The 15,586-nt window shown below is 43.8% G+C and overlaps 1 protein-coding gene across 1 annotated transcript in view; it reads right to left on the bottom strand.

Moving 5' to 3' along the window:
* Positions 1 to 15,586, bottom strand: part of FAR2 (fatty acyl-CoA reductase 2) — a 633,073-nt gene that overhangs the window by 46,379 nt on the left and 571,108 nt on the right. The window contains 1 exon segment of the mRNA XM_029599995.1: positions 9,325 to 9,454. Within this exon segment, the coding sequence (XP_029455855.1) occupies positions 9,325 to 9,454 (130 nt within the window).

Here is a 15,586-nt window from a genome sequence, read left to right as displayed (position 1 = left end):
ACCAAAGGGCATTACCAGATATTCATAATGACCATCCCATGTATTGAACGCCGTCTTCCACTCGTCGCTCTATTTTATTCAAACGAGGTTGTATGCCCCCCAGAGATCCAACTTCATGAATACCTTGGCTCCCTGGAGGCAATCAAGAAGTTCCGAAATGAGTGGCAAGGGGTAGCAGTCTTTCTTCGTGATTGCGTGAGGCCCCAATAATCTATGCACAGGTGTAGCGAATCGTCCTTCAACACAAAGAAAAATCCTGCCCTTGCAGGAGACATGGAAGGCTTGATGAATCCATGCTCAAGGTTTTCTTTGATATACTAGGACATGGCCTTGGTTTCCGGGATAGACAAGGGATATACCCTCCCTCATGGCAGAGTGGAGCTGGGTATGAGATTAATGGCACAATCGAAGGGTCTAGGAGGTCTGAGGCCAGCCGAGAATCCAATACTGAAGAAGAAGCCAGAGTTCAAGCCAAGGTCCAAAAGCTGAAGAGAGAATCTGAAGGGAAGAAGACAAGGTAGGGCAGCAGGAAGCAGATAGACTGGGAATAACCAGAGAGGAGACAGAAACCAACAAAGACATAGGAACAGGAATTAAGGATCAGGAATCAAAGACAGGGCACAGGAACAGTGTGGCAAACAGCTACTCATTGGAGTTAGACCTATTGCCGAGGCGTCAGAAGCTGGGCAGAGCAGGCCTTAAGTAGGAAAGGCCTGGGACATTTCACGGCACCGCAGGGAATTTCCCACTGTGAGCCCTTTATAGGTGCAGCTGTCTCGCGAACCTAGGGACATCCCTGCTCAGCTGAGCGGCAGCCCTGGCATGGTGCGTCGTGCCTTCACAGTGGCTGACTTCTTCCCATTGGCGTCAGGAGCCCTGCTGTGGCCTGTGGGGCGAGGTAAGAGTGGCTGGTCGTGGGACGGGTCTGCGACCGGCCAAACGCAACACTTAGCCATACAAACTGCATAATATTCTTAGCAAAATGCTTTTAATTTCTACAGGTATCTTATCAAGAGGCTCTCACCAGCTCTGCGCCATTCACTGAGGTACTCTTTATATTCATAATATAATTTAACAAACATGCTCCTAGGAGGCTCCTCCAAGACTTCACTGATATTTGTAAACCGTATGTTACAGCCCCCGAAGTAGAATTTTGCTAAGTGAGATTGGCTGGTAATTTGGGACACGTTCCAAGACTTCTGTGTTTGAAGAATATTCCTTCTGCCACTGTATTCCCTTAGCAGACTTTAAATAAGTGTTTTCCCCACTAATATATGTTAACTAAAAAAAAAAAAAAAAAGCTTTGAAGACCAGTTCTGGTCTATAGTAGTTTGTAGAATGCCCAAGGCATCAATAGTGATCTTCAGTAGAATAAAGAATTCTAAACATAGCACATTTTGCATTATGAAACAAGGTTTCAAATACAGTTTGTGGATAAAAAGACCCCCCCCCTTTTTTTTTTTTTTTTAAATAACTAAGCAGTTTTCATCAACTCCTTGAGTTTCTAGCTCAAATGGAAACAGAGCTGGGGTGGGAGCCGCCTTCTGTGAGGGAGTCTATAGAAAAGGGACCGGGCACAGCTGCCTCACCTGGTCCTTCTTAAGAGTCAGACCCACAAGGAATCCTGTTTGAAGGGAGGAGCCCCTCACCAGAGTATAAGAACTCAGGGCCTAGAAGAGTTAGAGAGGCTCTGGGAAGCAGGCAGGAACCCTTGCTAAGCAAAGACCTGCTATATTTGATGTCTGTGTGCCACTTGAACTTAAGGTGAGTTGCATTCTTTGATTTTGCTTTTCACTGTAAATAAATATTACATAAAGGAAGCAGACAGTCTGCTTCCTTATTCCTCCTAGCTGTTTCCCAAGTTGCTATCACCCAAGTTATCACACCTTCATTCTCAAATACCCATGGATTTTTCAACTTTTTATATCGCCTTACATTTAGTTCAGTCTTTGCAGCAACAGTCAATGGCCAGAGGCCATGTGCCAGGACTCCTTCCAGAACCCTACAATCATGTGCTCTCAATCCAACCACCAGGTGTCATCACTGCACAATAATTATGATTCCCACCCTTCCCAGGGGCTGTGAATGGTGCCTCCATAGCACCCCTTGTTCCAGCTGACTCAGGGAGTGAAAAACCTGAGCCACAAAATCAAACCCAGCTCCTCTGCATGGCAGCATTCAGAACTTTTTCTGTGTATTGTAAATGTAACCCCTCCTTAAAGTACAAGTCGAGTATGGAGGGGAACATAAATTTATTTGTAAGTTCTTTGGGGCAGGGACCCTGGCTACCCTTTACTTCTCCTCGGCTCAGTGTGCTGCAGCAGTCAAAAAAGCAAACAATGTTGGGAATTATTAGGAAGGGAATGGTTAATAAAACAGAAAATGTCATAATGCCTCTGTATCGCTCCATAGTGAGACCACACCTTGAATACTGTGTACAATTCTGGTCGCCACATCTCAAAAAAGATATAGTTGCGATGGAGAAGGTGCAGACAAGGGCAACCAAAATGATAAAGGGAGATGGAACAGCTCCCCTATGAGGAAAGACTGAAGAGGTTAGGACTTTTCAGCTTGGAGAAGAGACAGCTGAGGGGGGGGGGGATATGATAGAGGTGTTTAAAATCATGAGAGGTCTTGAACGAGTAGATGTGAATCAGTTATTTACACTTTCAAATAATAGGACTAGGGGGCATTCCATGATGTTAGCAAGTAGCACATTTAAGACTAATTGGAGAAAATTCTTTTTCACTCAACGCACAATAAAGCTCTGGAATTTGTTGCCAGAGGATGTGGTTGGTGCAGTTAGTGTAGCTGGGTTCAAAAAAGGTTTGGATAAGTTCTTGGAGGAGAAGTCCATTAACTGCTATTAATCAAGTTTACTTAGGGAATAGCCACTGCTATTAATTGCATCAGTAGCATGGGATCTTCTTGGTATTTGGGTAATTGCCAGGTTCTTGTGGCCTGGTTTGGCCTCTGTTGGAAACAGGATACTGGGCTTGATGGACCCTTGGTCTGACCCAGTATGGCATTTTCTTATGTTCTTAGCTTGTATGTGTCTTTGAGGGGGAATGGGAGCCTGCGTATGAGAAGACAGCATGTGAGAGCAAGAGCCTGTGTGTATATGTGAAAGAGTAGGAACTTGTGTTTGAAAGGGATCATGTGAGGATTAGAGCCTGCATGTGAAAGAGAGCATATGAGAGTGGGAACCTGAGTGAGAGAGCTTGTGTAGGAGTGGGAGCTTGAGAGAGAGTCTGTGTGTAGGAAGGAAGAAGGCAATAAGACATGAGGAAAGAGGAATTAGGAAAAGACGGACAAGGGGAACAAGAAGACTGGGACCAATCGATTAGAAAAATAAGATCAGACAACAAAGGTAAAATAAAATAAATTGACTTTCAGTAATTGAAATATGCTATCTTTGGGCATGTGAATTTCTTATATATTTGCATTTTGCTGTTTCTTCAATATTCCAGTGTTTGCAGAAACTGGTTTCTCAGGCTTTCCATTTTAATTTTGTCTGCATGTTTGTTTCTAATTTGTAGTCCCTTAGTCTTTATTGAATAATGGTTTATCTGTGTTGCACATATGACAGTTGTGCAGTATTTGGGCTAGTGTATAGTTTCTCTGTAGGGATTTGTAGAAGTTTGGCTTGTTTTGTCTGCTCTCTAGGTAGTATATTAGCATTCTAGGGCTTGGTGTAATGTTTGCTTTTGCTCTCTTTCTGTAGGTAAGCTTGCTGCTGTTTGAGACCTGAAAGTTACTGCTGTTAATGTTATGGTATGGCAAGGTTTTAGGCATCTTCTTTTTTGTAGGGATTTGTCTTACTTTACAAAGTATTTGGCAGTGGAGGGAGTTTATTTTGCTGTTACTCATGTGACACTAGAATTAAAATTTTGGTTTTTTTGCATGTCCTAGTTCTGTTCTGCACTTACTGCAAACCTTAAGTTCTTATGATTATTATTATGATTATTGCTGTTTTATTGTAATTATGATATTCTCTGCTATTTCTTTATTATGTGATTGGATACTATTTACCTTAAGTGTTCTATATTTACGTTTTACATGATGCTGTGTATTTATAAACTGCAATAAATATAAAATAATTGATAAGGTATTTTTAATGCTGGTAAGTACTTGAAATAGAATTAAAATATTTTAAGGAATCACTCATGATGAAACTACTTAGAAATCCATTGTCAGGTGCACTCTAAGAATGGTAACTCAACTAGGCGTGCAGGTGCACATGTGCACGAATTCGTCGGCCCACACCCAGAAACACGCTATTTTATAACATACTAGCGGTACCCAGCCACGCGTTGCAGTGGCAGTCAGGTTCTTTACCCTCCCCCCCCCCCCCTTCTCCTTGCTCATTTACCTCAGTCACTCATCCTCCTCCCCCTTGGTCACTCACCCCCCCCTTCCCTCTCCTGTCCCCACTCCAACTCCCTCCCCTGACACTCACCTCCCCCCTCATTCTCCCTCCCCTCACTGGCACCTCCCCCCGCCTACTGCCTGCCTTTCAGATCAGAAAACCTTTGTCTTTCTATTTGTGTCAAACCCCCAATCCCAACCCTTTAAATCAAATAACCCCCACCCTTCTGCTCCCTCCCAAGACCTGGGAAATTAAAATTGTTGGTGCTACAAGTGGTCTGTCCCTGGGCGTCTGTGCGCGTTATGTAGCCAAATAGGGGAGTGCCTAACCAAATTTGCACTTCCAAATTTGTTTTGTGGTCTGGGGAGGGCTATTTTGGTGTGTTCCCAAGATTGTGCAAGTTTAGTGTATGTATTTGTGTGTGAACCTCCCCCTTCCCCCAAAAAACAACCCTATGAGAAATGTTCTCTTAAACTAACCACACCACACTCTCCTGCCCTCCCCCCAGCCATGTGAAAAACAGTAGCCCCCCCTGCCCCCCCCCAGAGTTGCTGAATGAATGAAACCTGCCCCCCCTTGTGACCCCTCCCCAAGATGTTCGCAATAAATTGATCACCACCCCCCACCCTCCAGACCCCCCGAGACCTGATAAAAATGTCAGTCGGTGGAGAGGGCGTTCAGGAGCTGTCCGGGAGCGATGTATTGGCATTGGTCCGTCGGCTGTGAGCACTGAAACGGGTCCCGACGGCCCTTTGCCCTTACTATCGGGTCGATACTCTAAGGCCGCGGTAGAAACAGTGCGGCAGTGTCAGGCGCACCCTCGTTCCCCGCACGCACAGTTCTCTTCACCTACCGCTCTATACTCTCTTCTAATTGCATGCAAATGCATGCCGCGGCTGCGAAGCCTTAGACAAGCGTTAGGCCGCGCAACCCATTTTACTGTATAGAGCGCCTATACAGTATCCTGGGTTCGCGGGCCTAATGCTTCACGGCCGCGCTGGTATCTGTCATTTCAAATGTCATTTCAAATGACATTTGAAATGACAGGTACCAGGAAGTGGACAGTTATGTTCCCCGATGCTCGGCAGTCACATGACGTGACGTCACGCCTTGAGCGCCGAAATCGCACGGGCATTCATTCACTGCCGGCGGGGGCCGTGCATTCATCCAGGCAGAGGGAGCCGGAGGCCGCTTTCGCCGCCGGCTCCCTCTGCCTGGATGAATGCACGCCCACCCGGCCGCCTTGAGCGCCGAAATCGAGAGGAGAAGGGAGAAGGGACTACCGTAGCAGGCCCGAGCCTTGCTACTTTTTCGGTTTGTTTTTTTTTTTGCTTCGGGAGGAGGGGACAGGACTGGGGCTGCACCGGAGACCGGACGGGGCCAGGGCAGGTAAGCAATGTTTTTACACTTTTTTTACACCATTTTTTACACTTTATTCCCGTTTTAATTTTCGAACACCACACTAACACCACACTAACACCAAGTAGAGGGTAGCGGTAAACTAACAGGTTAAGGACGCGGCAAAATAGCGGGTTACAAAGGAGATAATCTGAGCGCGCGTCACAGTATCGGAGGGGAATAGCTAATTCCTTCATTATACAGTTAATTCGTTCATTTACATATCTTATACATGCTGCGTGCGGAAAGGGTTATGCGTCTGTTTTAAGAAGTGCTAAGGACGTGTGAAACTGGAGACTGTATCGCTGAATCGCCTTACGTGTCCGAATTGTGCGCTCCCAGCACGTTAGACGGGAAATCTTCACCCGCACGTTACAGTATCGACCTGTATGTCAGTGGGGTGAAGCAATGGCAGCGGTAGGTCCTCTGTCAAACGGGCCGATACAGTAAGGAGCGGTAGGAAGAGCTGCGTTAGTGCCGGGCACACCCATGTTTGCTGCACGCACAGTCCGGCTCACCTACCACTCAAAACTGTATTTAAATAGCTTGCAAATGCAAGCCACGTCCGTGAAGCGTTAGGCCCGCGCAACCCATTTTTCTGTATAGGCGCTTTATACAGCGCCTATACAGTATCCTGGGTGCGCTGGTACCTGTCTTTTCAATGTCATTTCAAAGCGCATGAACGTGCGTGCGTGACGTCACGGCGTACGCCCGTTCGTGCGCTTTGCTGGCTTGGCGGCCCGAATTGACGGAAGGGTGGAGAAGCTTTGGAGGAGAGGCCGCGCTTTGGTAAGGAATTCGCCCGGGAACGATCGTGGCAGAGGGCCCGTGCAGGCATCCGTCTTAGCCGGCGGCGGGGGCCGCTTTCACCGCCGGCTGCCCCCGGGAGGCAGGGGGCAGCCCCCGGGAGGCAGGGGGGCCGCGGTCCGTCTCCGAGAAAGGGCTGCGGGAAAAGTAAGTTAAACTTTGTGTGTCAGGTCACGAGGGGATTTCAAATGTCGCTTGAGCACCCAAATTTCGCTTTTTTTGCTTTTCGTTGCTTCGGGAGGAGGGTAGAGAGGACTGGGCTGCCCCGGAGACCGGCACCCATGGACGTGGCCAGGGCAGGTGAGCGAGGGCTGGGGGAAAGTTTGCCGCCTACCCTTACCCCTGCCTCTAACGTGCAGGGGTAGGGGTAGGCGGTAAATTAGCAGGTTAAATGCGCGGCTAAACTGCAGGTTAAAAAGGCGATAGTCGGGGCACGCGTTACTGAATGGGGGGAATAGCTAATCCGATCATTTACATCACATATACATGCCGCGGGCGGAAGGGGTTACTCGTTGATTTAAAGAGGCAGTAAGAATGGGTTAACGGGGATAGTGAATCGCGGGTTGGACTAACGCGGCCAAATTGTGAGTAGAAGGCGGGTTAGAAGCAGGGTAACCGCGGCTGCACTTTACTGTATTGACCTGAAAATAAGGGCAAAGGTCTGCCGGCTGCCAGTCCTGAAAATGGCGCCGAGGGGCCCTCGCCCTTACTATGTCACATGGGCTACTGCCGCCATTGGTGTCCCCGAGTGGTATAGTAAGGGAAAGGGCCGTCGGCGCCATGTTGATTGCTGGCAGCTAACGGCCGTAGTGCAGGAGAAGTGTCCCGGACCGGTCCTGGCCCTCCACTGGAGCCTCCCGGACTTCTGTCAGGTTTTGTGTGTGTTGTGAGGGCCTGGGAAGTAAATAAATTTGGCATGTGTGTGGGGGTGTGTGAGGAGGGTGGTTTTGTGTGTGTTGGGAGGCTGTGGGAAGTAAATCAATTTGGCATGTGTGTGGGGGGCGTGAGGAGGGTGGTGGGTGTATTTTATCTGTACAGGAAATAGTTATCTTCCGGCGAAAAAAGTGCGCGAATGTGTTAAAATGGAAGTGAAACGTGGACCTGGACTGGCAAAATGATTAGTGAAGCGTGTGTTAGTGAAAGGTGTAACAGATGGCGCTTACGTCCAGCAGATGTCGCTGTTTTCTGGAAAAAATGTTTAAACCTATTTTACCTGTCACAGATGTGACATATCTGTAATGTAAGTACAGAAGAAGCTTCCTGTATGCGAAATGAAGGTTGTGTCCAAATTTGAAAGCAATCGGTTCAGTGGTTTCTGAGATTAGCGATTTTGTCCAAACTATTTAACATTTTTATTTATATAGATGCACGTATATGTGCGTAGGTTATAAAATAGCCTGGCCACATGCACAAGTGCGCCCAATTTTAAGTGGACTCGCCCTTGTGCGCATAAAATCCACTTCTACCACGTAAGTGGGGAGATTTTAAAAGGGCTGCATGTTGACGCATTTGCCAATTTTACCACTCCATTCCCAGGTCACCCAGTTAACAGTTAGGTCCCCCAACCCCTTCTGGTTTGATAGCCTGTATACCCCCCAGTTACCCTAGGTCCTTTAAACCCCTCTGAAATAGCTTGGGGTTTGTTTTTTTTAACTTACCCACCATCCATAATGGAAGCAAATATATGCGGTAAGGGACCTTGGTGTACGCCAGATTGTTCAAGTATTTACATGCAAATTTCCTGTTAAAGTCCTGAAACGCCCATGCCCTACCCAGTCCATGCCCATACCCTGCCCATTTTTGAGAAGTTCCGATATGTGTACACAGCGGCATTTATACACGTATTTGGGCGGCTTTTAAATTCCATTTGGTGTGTGCGAGCCTGACATATTTGCGCATCCCCTAATTGATACGCACATCAGGCTTTTAAAAATTCACCTTTAAGATGTTATTTATCATTAAGAATACAACTAGTAGGGCCTAGACCTGTATGTCAACTTCCCCTCTATGTTAACCATGGGCTCCTCCATTAATTAATTTCTGGCTACGCCAATGCCGGGTACATGTTCGCAGATAACTTTAACTTAACAGGCAATATTTAAAGAATATCGCTGCTTAAGCACTGATTGAATGGGGAAAAAAAGCTGATGTGTGGGCCTTGTGGCCTGATCCCCTTTCTTCTGTGAAACCTATGCTGGGTCTGGGGATGGGATGGGACAGGGGACAATAAGAGGGGCTAGGGACAAGTCTTTTCTTGACCAAATGCAGAGAGCAGGATTGGAAGAGAACCAACAATTGGCCTTGTACCTCTTAACCTTTACATCAATGTTTGGAGGAGCTGGGGAGCTTGGGCTGGTAGGCCCAATTTTTGTGGCACTGGGTACATGTACCCAGATATCTTTAAAACTTAACTGGAGATATTCAAACATAAGCGGTTAAGTTTCAATCTTATCTGGGTAGGTTTACCTGGATAACGTTATTCAAGGTTATTCAGTGGGACATTTATCCCACTGAATATTCCTAATAACTCATCCAGTTAACTTTAGCTAGATAAGTTGTTCTTTTTAGGTTTATTTGAATATTGGTCTCTGTGTTGCTGCATGTATCTCAGGTTTGATGAAACAAAACACAATGATGTCACAGAGCATGAAGATTTACACATCAATCAAATTAATCGATGTGTTGGGATTATGTTACAAAACTGAAGTAAACAGAATTGTGGAAAGGCTTTTCGAATATGCATTACTTACCTTCCTATCTTCTAGATTGAGCTGGCTCATTAACATGCTTGTATTGTCTGAATTCCACTCCCAGGACTTGCTAGTAAAATACTCAATAAGCATCATAGACTTGTGAAGTCGGTTGAAGATCTTCATCATCCTGAAATAATGGACAAAAATCGATACTATTTTATTGTGCATAATTAACTCACATCACGCTAATACATGTAAAGATACAAAATTAGACTAGGATGGTGGAATTAGAATGCTTTTTCTAACAAAATAAGCCAGATATAAAGCACTTTTACATCTCTAAAATTCAAATTTACAGAGTTAGATAAATCACTCACTACTTGTAGGTCTTGTGAGCAGGTACAACACCTATAATTATTAACTGAGGGTATGTTCAGTTTTACTGGTATTTTGGCTGTTCCCTGTAGGTGTGAAATCATATTTTATATTAAATCCTTTTTATTGGCATGAAAAAAACTTAGAACAAGCAGGGCTGGTGCAAGGGTATTAGACACCCTAGGCGAATCTTACAGTCTTGCACCTACCCCTTAACTGCCTCTGTTCTCCCAACAGCCCACTCCATCCACAATTAAAAATTAGTAATTTATAATATAGCAACATTGTAAGATAGTAAATTGTCAGAGAAAGACCAAAATAGCCTTTCCAGTCTGCCTAGGAACAGATTTTATATGAAAAAGGACATTCAAAGTAGAGTCTTCTATGGTAAAAATATCACTTACAATAACATGTATATTATATATACATGCACTACTGTGACGACAATCAGAAAGCCCAGTAAAAAAAGACTCTTGAAATCCATTTGGTATTAGGCCTATTTTGAAGAAGACAACCTGTGGAGGATAGTATTAACAAAGGTGCATAACCAAAAGTCTTTAACTATTCCATGTATTCCAATAAACATCAAGAAAGCTCAATCAATTCAATGCGGTTTGATTCATAAAGCTTCAAAAGGCAAAGGTACTTCAACAAAAGTTCAGTCCCCCGTCATGGCCATGTTTCACTGGGGAGGCTGCATCGGGAGGGAGGACGAATATCCTTGTTACATCTGTACAGTAAAGAGACTTTTGGTCATAAAAGAGGAACTGAAGGCCACTATAAGAGTAAATTACACTAACGGGTGTTACATAAAAACTTAAGGAACAATGTAGCTTAAGGAACAGCATAAGATAATTCATAATCAGGCCGATACAGTACAGTGCGCTCCGACGGGATACAGAAAGTAAAATGTGCCGTCAAGCTGCACATTTTACTTTCAGAAATTAGCGCCGACCCAAAGGTCGGCGCTAATTTCTTCCGGCGCCGGGAAAGTGCACAGAAAAGCAGTAAAAACTGCTTTTCTGTGCACCCTCCGACTTAATATCATAGCGATATTAAGTTGGAGGTCCCGAAAAGTAAAAAAAAGTAAAAAAAAAAAAAAAATTAGAATTCGGCCCGCGGCTGTCGGGCTGAAAACTGGATGCTCAATTTTGTCAGCATCCAGTTTCCGAGCCTGTGGCTGTCAGCGGGCTCGAGAACCGACGCCGGCAAAATTGAGCGTCTGCTGTCAAACCCGCTGACAGCCGCCGCTCCTGTCAAAAAGGAGGCGCTAGGGACGCGCTAGTGTCCCTAGCACCTCCTTTTCCCCGTTTTTACCGTGTCACCTAATTTAAATACAGAATCGCGCGCACCGGCGCTCTCCCACGGACTTTACTGTATTGGCCCGAATGTCATTTTATATCTGTTGATAAGATTAAAGAAACGTTTTAATAACATGGTTGGATAGCTAAAATTAACAGAAAACATGTATAAAGCATCATACATATATTGCAAGGTGTTATACATATATTATACGTACATACCAATTCATTCAGGGAATAAGTAACTGACAGCGTTACAGTCTTATTGCTATACAAGTAATAAAATAGGATGAAAAATTGTGCCAAAATGGATCTGACCAGAGGGTAAATATGTGACTAGAAACATACAGTCAAGTCAAAAAGAGAGGCCAATAACTGCTGAGGGTAGGAAGGGAAACAGTCAGTCACAGAATGCAAATACTATACAGTATCACAAAAAAGAAAGCCATTCAATTTCACGCTGGCACATAGACAAGCGAGATGTTAAAAAATTCTTGTTTTTAGCGTGTGAGTTGTTTTCCCTATAGAGGCAAGGGCAGGGACACATGATATAAACAACTCCTTTTGACAGGCAACTGGTTGAACTTTTAACGGGGTATATTTTACTGGTATGCAGATTTGGGAACGATGACACGGTTAATGAATGAGGGCGCACGAAACATTGGCAGCAAGGCAAGTGTCCAGGCAAGATAATTTCCCAGGGAGGCCGAATGGGAGGTAGTTTAGATGACACTAGAATATCCCAAAGGTTTCTGCCTCTGCAAAAAGCAGATCTAGGGATGTTATGGAAAACACCATATGGGGCCCGAACAGCCTAGTAGCGTTTGATAATATTACAAACATGGTGAATGCATGCAGAATACGGGAGGAAGCAAATAAGGTGGTCTGTCTGTTCAGGGGTACAGGAAGGAACAACAGATCGCGATTCAATTATAGGGCTCACCCACAGGCTGTTTTTTCAGCTTGAAGGGGATTACCTCTATCCAAAAACTGGGTCAATATAATTTCAGCTTGTTTCATGTACTCAGTGTGAGAAGGGCCAGTTCTGTAGGGTCTGCAGAATTTGTTAACTGGTATATTATCCCTTAGGCAGCAGGGGTGTGGGCTTGTAAACTGAAGCAGAATTTTACAGTCCGTCACTTTATGAAACAATGTGGTCTCAACAACTCCTTCCTCTACTGTAATGAATTTGTCCAAAAATGAAATCTGAGAATGCTGTATAGTAAAGTCAAACTGTAAGTGTGGATTACAAGTGTTAAGCCAGTCCAAAAACTTAAAAAACTGGATATTGGTTCCTGACCAGAGTAGAAAAACATAGTCAATGTAGCGCAGCCACAAGGGATTGTATTGTCAGAAAGAAGAGATATATACATGATTGGATTCAAATTTGGCTACACAGAGACGTACAGTAGAGGGGGTCCATTGTAGCTCTCATTGCCATACCCTTAATTTGTTAGTAATTTGTGTGGAAAAGCAAAAATGTTACTTCTGAGGGCCAAGCAAGGGACACTAGAAATGAAGTAGGAATACATTGGTTGCCAGAACATTGATTCAAAGTAGATTTAACTATCATAATGGCCTCCTCTTGAGGGATATTATCCATTGTGACCAACCAGAATGGTTCTATGGGAAAAGTGAGTTGTTCCAGAATTGTGATTAGATGGCTGGAGACGATAGGTGTTTTTGAAAATTGTGCTTGACTAGGTGCCAGCAGAATTGAAGTGCCTTTGGTAAACCATTGGCTGGAAAAATCACATACTATGCTCAATTTACAGTTTTTTGTCCTTGAACAAGTTCACTGTTCTATCGGGGAGGAGGGGGGCATTATTTTTCAACCTTTCTGAGTTGTAAAGAGCAGAGATGGATTTTAGAACTCCAGTCCGTGTGTCCCTTAGGATTCAACTGTGAAATTGAATGGCTTTTTTTGTGATACCACCCGTATAAAACTGCAATTTGAGATATTGCCTGTATAGTATTTGCACTCTGTGATTGGCTATTTCTCTTCCTACCCTCCTCAGCTACTGGCAGCACTTGTTGCCCTGTGTTTGATTGATTGTTTCCAGTCACGTGTTTACCCTCTGATTGATCAGATCCATTTTAGCACAATTTTTCATCCTATTTTATTACTTGTATAGCGATAAGACTGTAACACTGTAATATATGTTGACACACTGTACATGTTATCTGTTAATTTCAGCTATCCAACTGTTATTGAACCTTTATTTTGATCTTATTCAGACAGATATAAACTGTCGTTACGTGTTGTCTTATGTTGTTCCTGAAGCTATATTGCTCCATAAGTTTTGTATGTAACCCTCGTTAGTGTAATTTACTCTTGTTGTCGCCTTCTGTTCCTCTTTTATGACCAAAAGTCTTTTTTTTTTCTTTTTCAACAGATGTAACAAGGATATCCATCTTTGTCCCTCCCGTTGCAGCCTCCCTGGTGAAAGATGGCTATGTTAGGGGACTAAACTTTGCTGAAGTACCTCTGCCTTTTGGAGCTTTTTGAATAAAACAGCATTGAACTGATTGAACTTTCTTGATGTTTATTTGGAATACAAGGAACAGTTAAAGCCTTTTGGTTATGCACTCCTTGCTAATATTAGGCCTATTTTCTACTCATATTGAGTGTGGGCTCAGCTCTCAGAAAGCCATGCACAAACTTGAATTAAAATAACAGTATGGTAAATCTTTTATACCAAAATAGAACTAACTGCCAGCACTCAAACAGCAACAATCTTACTTATGAAAAGGCAACACTGTCCTAAAATACTTATATACCTCCTATTAGGGAAAAAAAGAGTAAGCCAAACTGCTATAGATCCATACAAACAACACGCTAGCAGAATGTCACCTTGGTCATACATATGGAACACAGACCTTTACCATATACAGAATAAAGAGACCATGAAGTATATATAGAAATGTGCAGGCAAAAACTAAACTGGAAACTACAAGAAGCCAAACTCTGTATGTAGTTCAACAATGGAAAAACAGAATCTCCACCATTCCTCATAAAACAAACAAAATCAATAAATATAAAATATCAATCATAATAGTATAATCATAATAATGAAAAGAATAAATATTTCAAAACAGCTGATGAATAGAAAATCCAATAATTAAAAACATATACAATTTAAAAAAATGTCTCAAACACAAATAACATATTTCAAAACAGTAGACTTATTAAATAACACCCAATAATTAAAACTAAGGATTAAAAAAAATCATTTGCTCTCCATACCTGGGAGACTTTGATTTCCAGTCACACTGGGATTGTTATGGTTTACTGGAGATGGGGGGGACGGGGGACGGGGTACATGCACAAACATTTCCCTTTCTCTCTCATATACACATACACTCTCTCTAACACACACATGCTCACTCTCCATTGGCTCCCAGTTGTCTTCTATATTAAATTTCAGATTTATTACTTTGAAATGTTTGAGGGGACAACCCTACTATCTTAGATAATTTGCTGTTGTTTTATTTGATTGTATGTACAGTGTATTAAGTTGTATTTTATATTGTTTGAATGTTTATATTTTTATTTTTTGTAAACCACATTGATCTTCTTTTTGGACTTGATATATCATTATATTAAACTAAATTCTCCCCTCTTCTTTGGTCCCCCTCCCCTCGGAGGCCTCATTTCTTTTCAGTTGCTGACAGAATGAGGTCTGCTGGCAGCCTTGGGACCCACGTTTACTCTTTGGCTACTAGCAGACTAGGCGCCATTGCTGGTCCTGGGGCCTCTTTAACAATATAGTAATTGGTGGGATGAGTTCTGCCAGTAGATCCAGGGGCCTTTTGCTCTTTGGCCAAGAGCAGGATGGACTCCTCCATGGGTCTCTTTTTCTCTGAGGCCACTGGTGTTTGTGCTTTGTCAGTGGCCTCTTCTACTCTTTGGGTGCCATGAGAAGCACTCTGCTGGTGATGCCAGGGCTTCTTCCTTCAGTTTGGCTGCTAACAGTATGGGTTCTGTTGGTGGCCCTGGGGCCTGCTTTTGTTGTCTGGCTGCAGGTGGACTGGGGTCTGCCACTGACCCCAGGAGCCTCTCTTACTTTTCAGCTGCTAGTGAGGTGGGATTTGCTAGTGACTTCAGGATCTGTCTTATATTCTTTGGCCACCAGCAGGATGGGCTCCACCAGGGGCCTACATAGTTTACAACCTGGCTTAAATTTTCTCTGGCTTAAATTTTCTGGCTGAGCATTTCCTTTTAAAATTCTCTGTTCTTGTTTCTGTTCCTTTTTTGTTATTTCTCTTGTGTCCTTTTTTTCTGTTTAAATTCTCTCCCTTCTTTGACTTTTTTGTTCAAACTGAATATTTTAATACTTTCTCTTCATTCTTTCTGCTCTCTTCTCCTGCTTCTCTGCCTCCTGATCTCCTTTTCAGATTCTTTCTGCCTGCTAACTCCTTATTCCTCTTCCTTTCTCCCTCTTTATCATAAGCTCTTTCCTCCATTTCTCTCCCCACATTATCATTTTAGATCCTCCCTAAAACCAACAAATCCACTCTGTGTTGTCCTTCGCTGTCCGACGTCTTTGCTCCGCCCACCTTACCTTGTTGGCGACTCCCTTCTGGGTTGATGGAAGGCTAGCTGCTGCAGCGCCTCCAGGCTGTCGTCCTCCGGCGTTCCC

This window comes from Rhinatrema bivittatum, chromosome 4, assembly GCF_901001135.1.
Source record: "Rhinatrema bivittatum chromosome 4, aRhiBiv1.1, whole genome shotgun sequence".
Taxonomy (NCBI): Eukaryota; Metazoa; Chordata; class Amphibia; order Gymnophiona; family Rhinatrematidae; genus Rhinatrema; species Rhinatrema bivittatum.
Note: the sequence above shows the minus strand (reverse complement) of the source record. Positions and strands in the feature narration are given on the sequence as shown.